Source organism: Benincasa hispida, unplaced genomic scaffold (assembly GCF_027475165.1).
Source record: "Benincasa hispida cultivar pf3 unplaced genomic scaffold, pf3_genome.v1.1 HicScf1848, whole genome shotgun sequence".
Classification (NCBI taxonomy): Eukaryota; Viridiplantae; Streptophyta; class Magnoliopsida; order Cucurbitales; family Cucurbitaceae; genus Benincasa; species Benincasa hispida.
Window position 1 is genome coordinate 2,962,951 of NW_028326240.1, and position 16,000 is coordinate 2,978,950.

Consider the following 16,000-nt stretch of genomic DNA (forward strand, 5'->3'; position numbering starts at 1 on the left):
TTAACATTATCACAAAACATTGTATTTATATTAGAAATTTAAAACATGCAAAACAACATTTAATTTATTAATTGTAGTAAATAAAGGGAAAACGGCATACCTTTAAGGTCTACCTTTAGCGGAGGAAATGGTAGGAGCTTGTACAGATAACTGTTGTAAAATTGAGGAGCACAACGAGAATCCTGATATGGAGAAAATATAATATAATAATAATTAAAATAAAATAAAATATCAAATTATAAGCATTATGTAAATAAAAAATATGGAAATGGAAATTTGAAGTGGATTTTCTCACCAATGTGTGTGTCGACAAAATCCACAAATGACCACTTATTTAAAGGACTTTTGGGAATAGGATGTGGCACACTTGGACACTAAACATGGGTTGTTGTATGACACATGGTCAACACATGGGGTAACGGAGAAGTGATGTTTGGTATTTGAACATTAAGCATGGGCATCTAATTTACACATATTTTATGATATTTGTAATATTTTTTAAATTTTAGTTGGTAACAATTAAATTTCTTTATCATCAATATTTTTTCATAATAATATTGAATAGGAGCGATAGGAAATAGAAAAAAAAATGGGTATACGTACAACCTAAGGTGCATCCAATAAAAGTGTATCATGTGATAATTTTTTAAAATTAAAATTTATTTTATTTTATTTTTATTGGTTTTGGAAAAGGGGCATTAAATAAGATGCCAAAAAAAAATAACCTTTTTCATTTGGAAGGAGGAAATGAATCTTAAAACTCATGAGACAACAAGTAAAGACCAAATAGATGCTTGTAAAAGAAATGATATTTTTGGAAAAAAAATAAAAAAAATTTAAAAAATCAATAAATATACATTTTCAGATTATTAAACAAGCTAAAATGTATATTATTTGTATTATATTTATATTAGTGATTTTTGTTGCTTAAATATTACGTTTCGTGGATTTTTCAACGATATAATGGAGATATCGATTCACCACCCTCATTTCGATATCAAACCTATAAAAACGTGAAAATATCGATAGAAATATCGACATGTCAATGGAAATTTAATACTATGATTAAGACAACATATTCTTAATCTTATATTTTGATTCTTAAAACATATATGTTGGCTAGGTCACATATGTGTATATGTATGTTAGAAATTAACATATATATTAAGAGCAAGAATTAAAACATCAATGTTGATATCGATATCAAGAAAATTGATATTAAAGGATACTTTTGTAAGACAAAACATTTATAAAAAGTATTTAGATAAATAATTAAGTTGCAAATATATATATATATATATATATATATATATATTTTGAAAGAAACAATACTTCAATAAAAAGAGCCATCCCCTAACGAGTACAAAACTAAGCATCAAAATCAATAACTAGCGTCAACCATGAAGACATGTTAACGGTCCATATTCCTCCCTAAACGTTTGAAATCACCCACCTAGCTAAACTATGAGCTACTTCAGTAGAAGAATGAGCAAACGAAATTAAATCCCAAAATGTGAATATGAATCATCCACTCTCTAATCTCTTCCACAATAATCTCAATTTGAGAATTTTGCATAGAGTTGTTAGGAATGACCTTTAACTAATACTTAGGAATCATAATCGACCCAAATAAATTCCAAATTAAGTTAGGGATATCGTTATTAATATTTATATTCATATTTGACTAAATAGATCATATTTTTAAAAATATTTTATGAATATTTATAAAAGATTTCAGAGATATCAATAAATCTATAATTTCGATATTGAACTCTTTCGTTTACGAATATGTCAATATTTCGACCATGTTTTAATTATTGATGAAGAAGATGATGTCTCAAAAACTCAATTATCTCTAGAATTTAAAATGGGAAAATGAAGACGGGAGCATTTTGTCTTTTATGTCAATTTCGACTTTTCCATTCTGTCGGTGGCTAACTTCTGGTTAGTAGGCGAACAACTCCAAAAACAGTGGAGCTTATTAAATTGCAAAGCATTCCTTATGAAGGAAAAAAAAAACCTTCTAAATTTAGGAATATGACCTAAGAAGATGCTCGACTTACGTCAAGGTGATTCCGAGATTAATCCTAACCAAACATAGAATTAGGACATTTTTTGTTTTGATATGTTATCTAATCTACTTTCTCTTAGGAACAACTTAAATCAACTTTCTCTATAGCTTTATCCGAAGTAATTTTAGTCATACTTTTAAATTCTTTAGTTATCACATTTTTTTACTCTTTGATTTAATCATTGAAGTGTGTGTGAGAAGCACCACATCAATTGATGTGCAAGTTTTCCCTTTTATAAGTCTCACGTTCTTCTTTATATTTGACAACAACATGTTTAATAGATTTTTAAAATTTCTTTAATCTAAAAATTGTGTAATATCTCATTAAATGTTAAATTTTGTATTTAAAATCATAAATTTTGAAAAAATGTTTAAAGACGGGCAGTCGTTGACATTTATATAAAAGGAAGGTTAAAAAATAACAAAATCATTTTAAAATTTAGAAAACGACGCAGACGAAAAATCTAAAACCTGGAGAACTAATCTTATATATATATAAATATAATATTTTTTTTTTTTGAGAACAACTATACTTGTTATTAACCAAACAAATCATGTCCACAGAATGCAAAGCTTAGCTTAATTAATTATTCACATTATCTTCTGGTCCCACTGAGATTCTTTAAGGAAAAAAAACAAATAAAAAATCAAGGAATGATGTTGGAGAATATTTCGGTTGTTATTTGTTTTGCACAGCAGAACCGTCGGCTACTCAATATTTTAATTTGATCAACAATCTTCACAACACTACAACTATATTTTTAGAAAATTTAAACTTTTGACTTTTTAATAAATGATACATGTTCCATATATGTCAATTTATACTCATATTATAGCAATTAAATATAAACATTGTTACGATCAAATTCAAATTGTTTACATCATTTTTTAAAAAGATCATTAAACTAATATAGAAGCTCAACAACGACAAAATTTTTACTGGTTAGTATTATAGTTTTTAAATTTTAGTGTTTGAAAAATCGGATTAAATGGTAAAAATCCTATATAATTAAAATAATAATCTTCATAGTTTTTCTTTTGTTCAAATACAATAAATATGAGGTATAGAGATTTGAATATCCGACTTAAAATATGAGTACATATCAATTACTAGTAGTAATGTTGTTGTTGAATTATGTTAATGTTGTAAAAGTATTCCTAGGGTTGAAGGGAATTCATCCATCGAAAGTTTAAATGTAGCTAGTTTTTTCATTTTTTATTTTTCCTTATTTTACGTTTTACTAAGTCCGGTTAGAAATAAAGTTGCGAGTTAGTTAGAGAATGAATAAGGGTGGATTCATTTAAGAAAAAAATGTTGTTAAACAAATTCATTTTTATTTAAATATTTTTTTTTATCAAACGGCTTAAAATATAGCTATTTCGAAGGATTGCCAAATGCTACATTTTTTTTCTAAAAATGATTTATTTACTAAATTAAACACAAACACACATTGAATCTATATTAATAGTATCTTTTGAGTAGTTCTAGAAGCAAAATTACAAGAACTTCTATCTACATGTATCCAAGATGTACTTATCTCTATGTATCTCATTCTCATCACATACACCAAAAAATAATTAAAATATTTTTAAAAAGATGTAAGAAGAATTTGTCATATGAAAAATTATAATTGGACAATTTGGTGGGATGTACAAAGATAGGTTTAGCTTAGGATACACATAAATATTTTCAATAGATAATATACTATTGAGAAAATTGGTTGAGGTTCCATTTTCATATTTCGAAGGTTTGATCTTTTTACTTTGGTTGAAATGAAGAAATAATGGGTGAGGTGGATGACCTAAAATTGGTGGGGCAGGGGATGAAATATGGCCTATATTTCAAAATGGAGGGATTTTAACTTTTTGCTTACGACATATTTGCATGAAATTTCCAAAATGGAACCTTGCACATGCATATTGGCCTTTTGTTCTCACTCTTTGCTCTCTTGTTGTCTCGTTGTCTCACTCTCCTCTTTCTCACCATCTTGTTGTCTCACTCTCTTCTTTCTCATTGTCTCTCTCTCACTCTCTCTTCTTGGTCTCCTCTCTCTCTCACTTTCAATCTCCTCTCTCGCTCCACTGCATTTGACATTCTGAACAATAGGCTGATGGCCAACAATGACACTTCTGCAACATTCTAATGATTGGTAATGAATGGATGAAGGGAAAATGGAGAATGGTCAACGTAAATGGGGGAAGAAAAATTGAGAAGAAAAAGAGTAAGAGGAAAAAAAAGAAAATTAAAGGTCGTTTTTTAACTTTGGCCAATGATGCTGTAAGCAAGAGGACAAAATTTTTAAGTTTAAAAAAGTGAAGGAAAAATCATTCTAAAATTTGAGATTAGGCCAATTGTACAATTATCTCGTAAATAATAAGTACATAAAGTAGGGAAAAACATAGTATAAAAGGGGAAGCCAAAATGAAAAGACCTAAACAATAAAAACATGGTGGAAAATCAAAGAAGAGAAAGAGAGATGGGATGTACAGAAACAGAGAAAGAGAAAAGAAAGAAGAAAGGATTATGGTCACCTGAGGAAGATGAAAAGCTGAGAAGCTTCATTCTCAAAAATGGCCATGGCTGCTGGACATCTGTCCCCACTAAAGCTAGTGAAGCATTTCCCTTTTAACTCCCAACCAATCATTCTTTGTTTTCATAACATTAAAATTTTGAACCCTTTTTAAAAATTTCAAGAGCAGGGTTACTAAGAAACTCAAAGAGCTGCAGATTGAGATGGATCAATTACCTAAGGCCAGGGCTGAAAAGAGGAATGTTTAGCCAACAAGAAGAAGAGAAAATCTTGACCCTTCATCGCTTGTTAGGCAACAGGTAAATCTAAATTTTTTTTCAAGTTCTGATACCATATTAGAATCATTGATGGATTACGATGAATTCAATTAGGTGGTCTCAAATAGCACAACATTTAGTAGGAAGAACAGACAATGAGATAAAGAACTATTGGAATTCTCATTTGAAGAAGAAAGCAATCTTGGAATTGCAGGATTCAAAAAGTAGAGTTCATTCGAATCGAGATCCGCTGTTGGAGAAGATGGGAAGATCGGGAAATGAGCAGAGGGGAAGCCAACCGAAGGCCTTGTTTGCAGAATGGCTTTATGATATTAATGGTGGGAGCTCCATGGAAGGAAGCTTTGATAATGAGGGAAGAACGGCAAGCAGAGAAGGCTATGGTTTTGAGATGCTCAATTGGGACCTTGATTTCGAGGGACAAATTTCTGATGGCTTTGCAACTTAAATTATGGTAGATTAATTATGTGCTGTTTTTCCAAACTTCAATTTGAAACATTCACCCTAATATGTAAAATACAGTTAGAAATATGTTCATTACTATTAGATGGTATAATACTAAATTTATCTTCATCAGTTTAACTTTTTGAGTCAATAAGTAATTCAATCATTTTATTGTAGAAGGAAAGAAGGTTTGACTCTTCTCCACCATTTTTGTGATCACCACACTAAACAATGTATAAACCAACATGCATCTTTTGATTGTAGTATTTGTGAAAGCAAAATGGTTGAACTATGATTTCATAACAAGTTGCATCAATCTTGGAAAAAAAAGCCAAATGACAAGTCTTGTATAGGTCACCCAAAAGACATATTTTTCTCCGACGTTTTGACTTGTTTGATTGGAGTTTCTTTCCTAGTTCGAATGTAGTCGAGAGCGGTTGAGCTAAAAGGCATAAGCAAGGAGCACGGGCTTGAGAAGGAAGGTCGTTTTACGAGGGTATCCATCATGAACTTGGTGGTTAAGCTTTGTGTAGGGCAAGCCAAATCCTCAAAGCAGAGTTTTAGTAGCATTTGGTGGGATGGTTGGTTTGAAAGTTAAGAGTTTGGAGTATTCATTTAGACCGTGGAACATGTAGTCATACACCTTATCCGTGCTTAGTTGTTCTTCACTGAAGTTGCTTGTTGCCTTTCCAATTGCCCGTGCCTAACAAGCCATTTAAGGGGGGAAAAAAAGACAATTTTTTATTCATTGGCTATATGTTTTCATAGTTTTTCTTATACTTTTTAACAATATTGTTGGGCTGATGACCCCTCACAAGTCCCAAATACTCAAGATCACCATTGAAGAGATGAAGAAATGACTCAAATCAATTCTGCCAAATTCTCGATGCTCGAAACTCGACGCTCGACTGCTTGCTACTCGATCCTCGATCAGAATTCCCTTTTCGTCTGACTAGTCTCTGTCAACTCCTCAATGATAACAGAGTTAATACTCGATCGTACTTGACGGTTCTTGAATGATACTCGGTACAACTGGAAGGTGAAAACGATATACTCGGACCTACTCGATAGCGATGAATCGATGCACGATTGACTCGATATGATTTATAATGTAAACGATTGGCGCATGATTTGCAGTAAAGAAATACTCGATTGAACCAGAAAGATAAGAGAAGAAGAAAAGAGACACAGAAGATTGCCTACGTCCACAGGAAGATCTGAAATCTTTTTTTACTTAATGAAGATTGCTTACAGATTTTTTGTTTGTAGAAAACTAAGAAATGATGATAACTCTCTCTTTTGAATTCAAAATCAGTGTTATTTATCAGGTTATACCAGCTGACCGTTACAAATGTTAGTTATAAACAAACTGAAAATATGAGGTATTTGAGTCAAACTTCTTTAAATATAAATTATCATTCACATTGTTATGACATCTTCAAAATGATTTTTCTATAAAGGGGCAATGATATTATTAAAAATCAAATAACCATGGGAATGTACATAAATGAAAATCCTACCACATAAAAATGAAAATAAACTTGAGCATATATCGGTACCTTTTGTTTGTGGGCATTGCCTCAATCAACAAGAAGTTTGATAGAGTTGTACATATCATCATCATCTTTGATTGGACAATAGTGATGCATTGACACTAAACTTCTTGTGAAGAAATCATAGTAATGGAGTTTTTAAAGGGATTGGAATTCCCCGAAGCGGAAGCAATCGAATATCATGTATCTCCAATTTTCATTTTACCAAACTTAAATATACAGAATGATAAAAATATGGATAAACTAAAAGAACTAATCACACTTTTCTAGTGTGAAAGTAGAGAGGAAGAAGAGAAACATAATACTAACCCTTGAAGAACGGTCTTCTCCCTTCCTCTCCCGCTCACAGTGCGAACTCGATCTTCTCCTCACGAATAGATCAACCACGAATACAGTAGCCTCCTTTTGGACACCACCACAAGAATTCTAAGTTATTCTCAAGGTGAGAATCAAAAGACAGTGCGTTGACTTTTGTGGGTTAATTTTGGTGAAGTGAGGAGTTTTCTTGGTTGAGAGGAAAAACACAGAGAAATTAGGGAAGAAAGATTAAACTGATGAAGATGGAGAGAGATCTATGGAATTGTTTTCACATACTTCTTCTTTTCTTTGTGTATCTCACGTATATGAGAAGTAGGGGGTCCCTCATTTATTTAAGAAGTTGCTGCATGCACAGAGTCCACTTCAATCTTTCGTCCATTTTGCTCCCTTTTTGCTCTAAATTTCTCAAAATTGAAACTTGAATCTTGGTAAACTCTTCACCACGAGTGGCACAAACTTACAGACTCAATTGCAAGAAATTAAATGTCCAAAAACACCGAACCCTTACAGATTGAATTGAAATAAAGTAGTGAACTATGCCAATTTTTTAATCCATGTATAAAACCATCATACATTCATAATGAAAAACTTAAATCCCACCAAAACTCTAAAGTCAAGTAAAAAAACAAAAACCAAAGACACAATTTGGCTTTGATACTAATTGAAGGGATTAAAATTCCCCGAAACGGAAGCAATCGAATGTCATGTGTCTCTCATTTTCATTTTAAAGAACTTGAGTATACAGAGTGACAAAACACATAGATAATCTAAGAGAACTAACCATGCTTTTCTACTATGAAAATAAAGATGAAAAAGAGAAATGTAATACTAACCCTTGAAGAATCGCCTTCTCCCTTCCTCTCCTGTTCACAGTACGAACTTGATCTTCTCCTCACAAACAAATCAACCATGAAAAGAACAACCTCCTTTTGGACACTACCAAAAGAATTCCAAGTTATTCTCAAAGTGAGAATCAACAGAGAGCGTGTGGCCTTTTGTGGGTTAATTTTAGTGAAGAGAGGATTTTTCTTGGTAGAGAGGAAAAATATAGACGGATTAGGGAGGAAGATTAAACTGATGAAGATGAAGAGAGATTTGTGAAACTGTTTCACGTACTACTTCCTTTCTCTATGTATCAACTCCCTCCCTTATTTGAGAATTAACTACCTTGGGAGTTAATTTTTCAAATTTAAAAAATTTGAATGTTATATATATTAACTACCTTAATATATATCAATAATAAACCATATATTATATCACATGTAATATATAACCTATAGTTTATATTATATCATATATAATATAAGCTATAATTTATTATTCTCTCATATAACCTATAGTAGTAATATGAATCATATTCAAATTAATTTTAATCTATAGTTTTTATATGAATCACATTTATATAATTAATATTTGAATCATATTCAAATATTTATTTCTCTCATTAAAACTATATATTATAATATATCACATACATTATATTAATTGTATCATATAGAATTAATTTCTTGTAATTAATTTGAACAATTCCAATTAATATGAAATTAATTTGATTCTCATTAATCCTTATTCAGCTAACAAGAGACCTTATGGACCTATAGATTGAAAATCCAATGATACAAGATTAATTATTAAATTCTTTAATTAAATTAATAAACCTTCATTAGCTGTCAGTCACTCCACTAAAGATCGGTAGCTGCTCTCTTCACACTATAGATATATTTCTGTCTTCATTGAATATAACCAATCAACAGATCCTTCACAAATTGATTGTAAGTACAACTCAGTCAAAATTACCGTTTTACTCTTTGTAGTTACATCTAACTCCTTAAGTATCATTGATCCCTCAAATGAACAATTAGTCATAGTCTAATTATAACTTAACCTCTCTCGGACCAGGAGAGGGTGTGATATCACATTGTTCAAGATTTAGAATCAGCCTTTAAAGGAGCAATTTATCTACTTACCTAATGATAACTTGTAGAAATACAAGTTATTTTACCTCTTTTATCTAAAACAATTAGGAAAAATCATAGAAAATGTGTTAGCTTGATAAGAAAATCATGCAATTTATTGCATTATGCAATCACAAGCACGAAAAATTCATAATCTTTGAAAGTTATAAAATTGCGCTTTTTGAATGTAGAAATCTACTTAAAACAAGGCGACGAAGCAAGCTGCAGCCGCATGAACGCATAAAAAAAATCCTGACGTCCAACTTGGAATCGCATAGTCGATGCGATAAGATGACAGATGATATTAAATGCAACTGACACGTGGTCGATGGAGGTCAAATAAAAAAGATCAAGTTGGTAGTTGACTTGAAAGATTCGCAATAGAGGCAATGAACTTTTGACGCAAGGCAGGTGGTGTGATAGAGCATGTAATTTAATGCATGGTGTCAGCGTAATCATTAGTGAGAGACGAAGAAACTTCTTATTGACACCTATAAATAGCCCACAAGATTTCTATATGAGTACACTCATATAAGAGACTTAACAGAGAAATTGGCCAAGCTCTACAAAAACCTCAATTCATCATCATAAACACTTTTTCCAAGCTTTCCCTTTGAGAAATTGTAAGTGAGAGCTCAAGATTTCTATCCATAGAGGAGGAAGAACAATATCACCACCCTCACAACCACCGTGAAACAGTCATCCAAGAAGTTCAAGGGCGCAAGAGATTGCAACCTACAACTTGACTCTCTATCCTTATCTCTTTGTTTTACCCTTTCATTAATATTTGTATCACTGTGTAAAGTTGAAAAACTTCCATTATCAATATAAATGCCATCATATTTTCTTATCTATCAATCTTTTTACCATCAAGCATGAGCAACTAATTTCATAATGGGTTGAGGAAAATGAAACTAACATGTACTAAGTAAAGCATAAACTTGTGTTCAACTTGTTTAATGTGTGCTTCATAAACTATTTTGATCAAATCATGTAATTGCTCTAAATAGAACTAATCACTGTTTGAAAAAGCAAGGGATTTTAGATCTCATTAAACAAGAAAAGAAATACCTTTAGAAATAAAGATACATCTTTTGCATGAAAAACTTATTGCATGCATCCTAGAAATAGGATATTGTGGCTATATGCACTGAGAAGTGTAGCTTGGTTATGAGTAAATTGCTTGAACGCATGGCTTATGCATTGTTTAGGAAGTATTAGCGGATATCTTTCTCAATCCTATTCCATTCATTGGAATCTTACATTTCTCTCTGCAAGTTGTTTCATTCTAAGTTGTGATAATCATCGCATCCTCATTCATTTATTTTAGTATTAGCGATAAAGTAGATAAATCAATTCACTACATATTTGGTAATAAATCACATTAAAATCGAAACAAACATTTCATTGCATCGTTAGAAGGCAATCTCTAAGTTCGTTACTAGACTCACTAGGACTCTAGTTAAACTTGCACTTGGTTTAATTAGATAAAACAATATGTTTATCAGTTTAAGAAGGCATAGTACATGATTATTTTTAACGCATCAATAGAAACACATCATCTAACACATGAATGAGTGAATTCCTTCTTGTGTAGCTGTGTTCCCAGCTCCCTAATCAGACGAATCTTCAAATGGTAGGAATATTGAGTCGACAAAACTGACCTCTCTCACCCATGCAAATCAAAGGACCGTCCTCATAAGTAAGAGTTCATAACTCACCCAGGATTAAGGTCAAGTCACATATGGTCATCCTGGTGAAATGTAAGTCTCTTCTGGCAACAATTTTATAAATAGAGACTATTTATTTCGTGTTCGATCTTATACAAACTCTTTGTATAGGATACCCCCTTCAATGTCTATACATGAATGATCAGAGTCGTATTTGTAGCGTCACCAGGATAAGGTACCCAGCCTTATACATCTACTACAAATCGTTCAGATTATCACTTAAACATGATTCACCTATATGTCTTCACATATATGTTTAAGCTTTATCTAATAACTTTGGATCTTAATTTATTGGTTGTGAGTTAATGCAATTAAATGTCAAATGAAATAACACTTATTTTATTAAATAAATAATATGTTTGTACAAATACAATTTACAAACTACAAGACCACACGATGTACAAATCTTGTGGTTTTAATATATAATTTATTTAAATTCAAAATAATAACTCCCAAGGAGTTATTGTGAGTTAGTGGAGGGGAGTTTTAACTCCCTCTCCAACCAACTCACTCTCGCATACATCGAGAGGAAGAAAATTCATTTTGTAGAAGCTTCAATCCAACCCATAGATCACTCAGATGAGAAAAAAGTTTTCTCTGCATTCTTCATCTTCTTCCTCAAGAAACCTCTCTCACACAAAAGCACTTCTTCCTACCAAATTAAGGAGCTCACACATCCTTGATTTTTTTGTTCGGAGAATAGTGAGAAAACCAAGTGGTGGTGCCCCTTGTTCACGACTTATTTGTTCATGAGAGTCGTTTTCCAGTTCGAGGAGATTTGCGTTCATATTGTTCAATTTCGAGGAGAGAATAATTATGAGAAGAAAAGTCTTCAAGGGTTAGTACTTCTCATCATTTTCTCCCTAGAAGCATGATGTAATTTATAAATATTTATCCTGTTTTCTATAATTTCTCTATTTTTTTCGAGTTTTTCAAATTGAATTACGTTGACACGTGCATTCAGACGCTTCCGCTATAGAATTCCATTCCTTCACTATTCACCACCATAGATAAAATAAAATAAAAGTACATAACACAAACCAAAAGAAATACTTAAATCAACTAACTCTTTAAACTTTAATAAGCATCGACTCCATGTACTATGTGTTTTTAAATATTAAAAAAAAAATCTAAATAAGCTAAAGTCCTAAATTTTTAATTTTATGCCTGCCAAGTTCTTAAATTTTCAATTTGAATTCTAAATTTTTTTAAAAAATGTTAAATAAGTTTGAGACGTAGATTAAAAAAAATAAAAAATAAAAAATTGAAGGAAAAGACAAAGGGTCAAAATTTACCTATAAACACATTGATCAGCTAGATTGGAGTTTTTGAATCCTTTAACTTCTTCATGCCAATCCTGCAGATCCATTATTATTCATGAAATTTTAGGTATAATGATAAAGGAATCACTAGGAATATTTAGGCTGTTAGGTTAATTTAACTGATGGTATCACTAAAATTGAAAAATAGATATTACAGAATAATTAATTATGATATAATACCTTACCTTGCATGTGCACACGGGCATTCCAAGGGGCAAATCTCCCCTTGGAATAAATAAAACCTCATAAAAAGAAAGTCATTACATATTTTTTTATAAATAAATATAGATCTTTTTAAAACCATCACTTAAAATAATATGTCCACTAAATGTCATTCCATTTTAAATAATATTCTATCAAACACAAATTAAAAAATAATAATGATGAAATACAATTCTGTTTATTTTCAAATTCACCGAGCACACTTACCTCTCTACCCACAAAATACTTTTTACTAAAATGTTTACACTTTAATTTTAATTCCTAAATTTTAACTTTTTAGAACTTGGTAAAATGTCTATAATAAACCTCTACTTTTAAAATGGAATACAATGAATTATTGGTCTAATCTAACATATTTTTAAATTTATAGATTTATTAAATAAAATATAAGAAATTTAGGGTCTTTATTAGTTTATAACCGATCAAAATTAACATAACTCAACTAGTATCATGTATGTACTATCAACCCCAAGGTCAAAGGTTTGATTTCCTACCCCACATATTGTTGGTACAATTTTATTATTATTTTTTTAATTATGAGAACAAAAAATTCAATTTAAGCCAAGACAAAGATAGTTTAACTAACATATAGTATTGGTTAGTGATAAAAAAAATTGTGATTCAAATCGCTCATCTATATTATATTAAAAAAATAATATTAAATTCAACATTGGATATATTTATTGATATTTAAAAATGTCAAATATAGGAAAGAGTTATTAAGAAAAAAATGAACTAAAATATTTGAAAATATTATGGACAATTTCTTAAGCTTGGATCAATGACAAATTTAAATTGTAATTAAACCTAAGGAAAGGAGGAGGGAAGAAATATTTACGGCATGGTTGGTTTGGAATTCAGATTCTGTTTTATATTTTTAGATTCATTGAGTCAACGAATGTATGTTTCGCAGACAATTCAAATATTGTTTTTGAAAACTATTTTTAGATTCTGTGATCCAAATATACAAATTCTGAAAAACAAGATTTTTATATTTTTTTTGTATCCAGAGTTTGAATTTTAAAATTTAAAATGCAGAATTATATTAAATAAAGATAAAAAGATATTTAGAAATATAGTATGCCATGTTATAAACCTAATTTAATTTTTAAAAATTAAAAAATATATATTATATAATGTATTATAAATTAAATCAGGTTAAATTCTAAATTTGGTCCCTATGATTTGGATAAAGTTAAAAGTGTTAGTCCATGTGATTTTAAAATTTAGAATTTAGTTCCTAAGATTTGATAGTTCATATATGGTTTGCTAAATCCTCCTAAATAGCCCTTACCATAGAAATTATTTATTATGAATCTTTTATCAAATTATAGGGGTAAATTCTAATTATAAACTATAAAACTTAAATTTTTATTTACTCCAAACTATTGGGACCAAATTTTCAAATTTTTCTATAAATTATTAATATTATAAAACAATAATTATATAATTTTTTTAACCTAAAGCATGTTCATAAATAAATTAAAAATAATTTATTGTCAACTAATGCTTAGTAAATAACTGTAACTAGTTTACAATTGTTTTGATTAGATTTCAATTTCTCAATTATGTTACCAAACACATATATGTAAACATGAAATACAACAATGTTTTAATTAATTCATTGTTTTCAAATTTCTATTTTCAAATTTTCTACCAAACAAACCCTTACCATTTCTGGAAGGACCAATTAGGAAAAACGTTGTCTAGTGTGCCATCATTTCCACATTATCGAAACAAAGGAGGTGGGGTAGTTGTATTGGGCCCTAAGTCCATTACCAGTAAAATGTTGGATATGTGTAATAGATAGTAAAATAAGGAAAACAATGTAAAAATATATCACTTATTTAAAATATTTGTAAATATGGAAATGTTAACTAGTTAACCTTTGAATTTTTTCTAATTTCCAATTTCGCTCTCCTTGTCTTGTCTTATTTCACACCTTTTTTTCTCTTTTCTTTTCAGCTTTGCTTCTGCTTATTCCCTTTATTTTTTTATCTTATTTTTTTTCCTTTATCCGATTTTTCTTCTTCCCTCTTTTTTTTTTTTAATATTTTTCTTTTATTTCCTTTCCTTCTTCTCATCCTTTTTTTTTTCTTTCATTTCTTTGATTTTTGTTTATTCCTTTTTTTTTCTTTCCTTTCTCCGATTTTTGCTCTTTCCTTTCTTTTTCTTTTCTTTCTCCCATTTTTGCTTCTTCCCCTTCTTTTTTTTTTAATTTTTTTTTTCATTTCTTCAATTTTTGCTTTTTTTGTTTTTTTAAATTTTCTTTCCTTTCTTTAGTTGTTGCTTCTTCTCTTTCTTTCTTTTTTTTTTTTTTTAAAAAAAAATTATTTCCTTTATCTTCTTCTCTTGTTTTCATAAGAATTATGAGGCTAAGTTTCATACTCAAGACTTTACCCAATTCATAAGTGACTTAACACCAACAAACAAATCATCAAGTTTAATTATATAACGAAATATAAAATATAAATAACAAATGAAAGTCTATCAGTGATAGACATTAATATCTTTTTATCATTGATAGCTTAATCATTGATTATTTTTTTCACAGTTAACAACCACTTAGTGAATTTAATTAACAAAGTTGAATATCGAACTAAAGTGTAAGTGAAATGCCTATAAGTTATCATTAATAGCATGTTTATTAGTGATAGAAGCTATCAACGATGACATGTTATTTGATGTAAAAAAGAATGACAAAAGTTATCTCTAATAGCATGTTATCAATGATGGAAACTATCACCAATAACTACGATATAATTGATATCAATGATATCAATGATATCAGTGATAGAACTTAGGTGATATCCATATATCGATGATATCAATGATATAAAAGTCAATTCCATTTGATGAATGTCTATCATTGATAGTCACTGTTAAATGCTATTGGTGATAGCCACTGGTTGAAGTTATCAGTGATATTCGTATATCAGTGATATGATTTGGTATATATTAATAAAATGAATGATATTAATGATATTGGAGATATGACATAGGTAAATATTAGAGACAATCAATTATAGACCTCTTATTGCTAGACTTCTATCACTTATGATTTTAAATGTTAATCTTTGAAAGATGCTAGTTTCCTTTCAAAAGTTGATAACTACTTATAAAAGTCTACCATTGATATCCACTAATATCCTTAGGTGTTAATATTTTAAGTTTGATTCCAATTGATCAAGTGTATCAATGATAGCCATTGAAAACTAATAGCAAATTAAAATGTGATATTTCAAGTGTTTCTATTTTAAGGTTGTATTAATATTTCTCAAATTCAAAGTTATTGCTAATAGCAACTAATAGTAACTATAAGTAGCTAACACTGATAGCTGCTATCAGTTGCTATAATTGATCATTGTTATCAGCAATAATTTTCAATTTGGGAAAATCAAAGAAGAAGCGCGAAATGGTGGACTGCTTGTCGGCTTTTTGGTCATTTACCTATATAGCTATCGCTAATAACTACTATAAGTGATATTTGGCGCTAATTTTGTACTATATCCCTAATATGTTTATTCTTATTCTACATCTTTTATTATTTTGAGTTTGATTATTATTTGTTCAACCAAT

The 16,000-nt window shown here is 29.8% G+C and overlaps 1 protein-coding gene across 1 annotated transcript; it reads left to right on the forward strand.

Moving 5' to 3' along the window:
* The first annotated feature begins 4,281 nt into the window (after positions 1 to 4,281).
* Positions 4,282 to 5,459, forward strand: LOC120071686 (transcription factor LAF1-like). The gene is made up of 3 exons (XM_090309527.1): positions 4,282 to 4,681; positions 4,769 to 4,901; positions 4,974 to 5,459. Exons 1-3 carry the CDS (start codon positions 4,519 to 4,521, stop codon positions 5,323 to 5,325), a joined length of 648 nt encoding a protein of 215 aa, XP_090165653.1. The 5' UTR covers positions 4,282 to 4,518; the 3' UTR covers positions 5,326 to 5,459.
* The last annotated feature ends 10,541 nt before the right edge of the window (positions 5,460 to 16,000 follow it).

Bases quoted from the DNA above. Each gene is read 5' to 3' on its own strand.
- LOC120071686 (XM_090309527.1), top strand. From the start codon at position 4,519: ATGGTGGAAAATCAAAGAAGAGAAAGAGAGATGGGATGTACAGAAACA. The intron at 4,682-4,768 runs GTGAAGCATTTC...AAATTTCAAGAG, and splicing joins ATCTGTCCCCACTAAAGCTA to CAGGGTTACTAAGAAACTCA. The intron at 4,902-4,973 runs GTAAATCTAAAT...GAATTCAATTAG, and splicing joins CATCGCTTGTTAGGCAACAG to GTGGTCTCAAATAGCACAAC.